Here is a 2,531-nt window from a genome sequence, read left to right as displayed (position 1 = left end):
AAGAATTTCCTTTCTTACCTGTGGATCCCACATCTGGTTTGCCATTTGCACTTTGGTGTGTGTGTGTGTGTGTGTGTGTGTGTGTGCGCGCACATGCCCGTGCAGATGTGTGTAAATCAAATTATTATTAAGAGATAGGAGAGAAGAAAACAACACAAGCAAATCGATGCCAGGAACACAAAGAAAATATTTTATTAGTTTCCAGATTGAAAAACAATGAAGGAGAACACATTTCAATAGAAATCCATGACCCTCCGCAAAGAGCCCACTCGGGCGTTCACAGCGCCCCAGTCCAGGTGACGTCTGTATTCTCCCGGCCTCAGTAGGTACTGCCGTCCGCGGTAGTTGGGCAGCTCATAGAGGACCCAGCTGCCCTCCAGCACGTTCAGGGAGTAGATCTCACTCAAGTGGAAGCGGTCCTGAACAGAGGGGCAGTCCTCAGTGATCTCTACCATCTGGCCTCTGTATTCTTCCCTCTCATACAGTCTGATCCTGTGGGAGCCAGCCTGGCAGGCCCAGAAACAGGAAGGGGAGAAAAGCAAAAAAGAAATCACGTTAACACATTAGTGCGGGCCAGTTTGGAGAGAACTGGCTCGAGTCATTTTGAAGTAGATTAAAAAAAAAGAAAAAAAAAATTCCTAATTTTTAGAATTTTCTTCTTACTGAGGATAGAGGTTCAGTATCTTTCCAAGATAAAGTGTGACTGAATGACCAAGAAGGAAATACTGTGATTGTTCAGTTAGGAGCTTTGTTCGTTTTTGAGGACTACTTACTGGAAATGAGTAAAATTTCTGAGGGAGGCCATTCCATTTAAAGGCCTATTTCTTCATTCAAAAGCTTGTTGTGTAATAAAAGTATTTCAAAAACTCAAAAAAAAAAAAAAAAAAAAAGAAGAAAATACTGCTCTTGAATACATTCAGATATTGTCCCTGTACTACAGAGAAACCCCAACCTTTAACAGCTGATCTCTCTCTCTCTCTCTCTCTCCCTCTCCCTCTCTCTCTCTCTCTCTCTCTCTCTCCCATTTTAAGGATTTTTTTATTGAAACAGAAATAAAATATAAAATTTAAAACTCAGACAATCCACACTCAATTTTTGAATAGAATATGGAAAAATTGGAAAGAAAAATCAGGAAGTTCAAGGACTAAATTTTCACAAACTTTAGTGTTTTAAAACACACAGAAATATATGTGGCACATGGGCAAATTCTGTGTTGCTCTCCATTGAGAAAAGTACTTCGAGGTGAACTAAAATATTCACACTGGGAGCAAAGAAGGGAAAGAGTCTTTAAAAAAAAATCACTTATGCTCAATAACTACCATACCATCAGGCACATAATCACTCTTCTATTAGGTATTAGTGATTTTTCTACAATTCCATTCTAAATGATTCCAGGTCAGGACTTGAATCATATACGTCCCTTCCCCAGGGCTGCTAACACAGTTCTACGTAATGAATATTGATTGATTAGTGGGTATCTGAGTAACGCTTTGCTTTTGTGTCTCTGTGTGTGGGAGGGTGGGTGAGGGGACTGGACTGAAGGAATCCACTGCAGCTTTTGTGGATCTTCTTCCCAAACAGGCTGTTTTTCATTCTGAATGATCACCTGTACTTCAAATGTTTAACCTTTGCAGGAAACTATGCAGTCAGGGTCCTCAGGGCCTCGTCCTGGGATGAACCGGACTCACGTGGGGGATGAGGCGGCAGGAGCGCACGGAGTCGCTGAGGCCCATCCACTGCTGGTAGTCGGGGTAGTCCCCCCGCCGCAGGAAGTACTGGCCGCCCAAGTAGTTGGGCTGCTCATAGAGCATCCAGCAGCCGCTGTCCACGCGCACCGAGTTGCAGCGGCTGAAGTAGGGCTGCAGGTTGGAGTGGTCGCTGCTGCACTCATAGTGGCGGCCCTGGAAGCCCCTGTCCTCATAGAAGGTGATCTGCAAGGCAAGGCCAGGCGCGGGCTCAGAGGCCTGAGGCGGCGTCGGGTCCCCGGGTGCCAGCGCCCCTCCCCGGGCCCCGGGCGCCCTCCGGGCTCACCTTCCCCATGGCTGGTGGAGGCGGACGGTGCGAGCTCAGAGCGTGGGGCCGCGGCGGGCGGTCTATATAGTGGAGGGCTGCTGCGTTGGCAGAACAGCACAAAAGGGGCCCGCGGGGAGCAGGGGCACGTCTCTCCCTTTTCTGTTTGCTGTCATAGTCCACGGGACTCATTGTGGTCTCATTCTCTCTGGAGGATTCGGGTTGGTATCACTGGCTGATGCTATTGAGACGGTTTGAAAAAAAAAAAGTAATTTGGGCCATTGTCTATTTAATAATAGAAATAGAGCTTCAGCCATTTCATATATAGTCCACACTTTAATTCATATAGGTTGGGAAAAAAACAAAAGAAGTCTAAGTGGGGGAGTAAGAAAAGCAAAGTCTTAAAATGATAAATATAGGTCAATCTGTTAAGAACTTCCATAATGTCTATGTGCACCCATCTAGAATACAGGCTATGAAAAAGGATGGAAATGGATCTAAATGAATGTTGAAAATTTCAA

The 2,531-nt window shown here is 45.4% G+C and overlaps 1 protein-coding gene across 1 annotated transcript; it reads right to left on the bottom strand.

Annotated features, from left to right (window-relative positions):
• Nucleotides 1–233: 233 nt before the first annotated feature.
• LOC143406955 (gamma-crystallin D) lies at nt 234–2,040 on the bottom strand. Its single transcript, XM_076865959.2, has 3 exons — nt 2,032–2,040; nt 1,689–1,931; nt 234–506 (listed from the first exon to the last, which is right to left on the bottom strand). Exons 1-3 carry the CDS (start codon nt 2,038–2,040, stop codon nt 234–236), a joined length of 525 nt encoding a protein of 174 aa, XP_076722074.2.
• Nucleotides 2,041–2,531: the final 491 nt, after the last annotated feature.

Source organism: Callospermophilus lateralis, chromosome 9, assembly GCF_048772815.1.
Source record: "Callospermophilus lateralis isolate mCalLat2 chromosome 9, mCalLat2.hap1, whole genome shotgun sequence".
Taxonomy (NCBI): Eukaryota; Metazoa; Chordata; class Mammalia; order Rodentia; family Sciuridae; genus Callospermophilus; species Callospermophilus lateralis.
Note: the sequence above shows the minus strand (reverse complement) of the source record. Positions and strands in the feature narration are given on the sequence as shown.

Coding starts and splice junctions, on each gene's coding strand:
- LOC143406955 (XM_076865959.2), bottom strand. Junction 507..1,688: donor CCTGCCGCCTCATCCCCCAC/GTGAGTCCGGTT, acceptor TGGGCCTGCCAG/GCTGGCTCCCACAGGATCAG.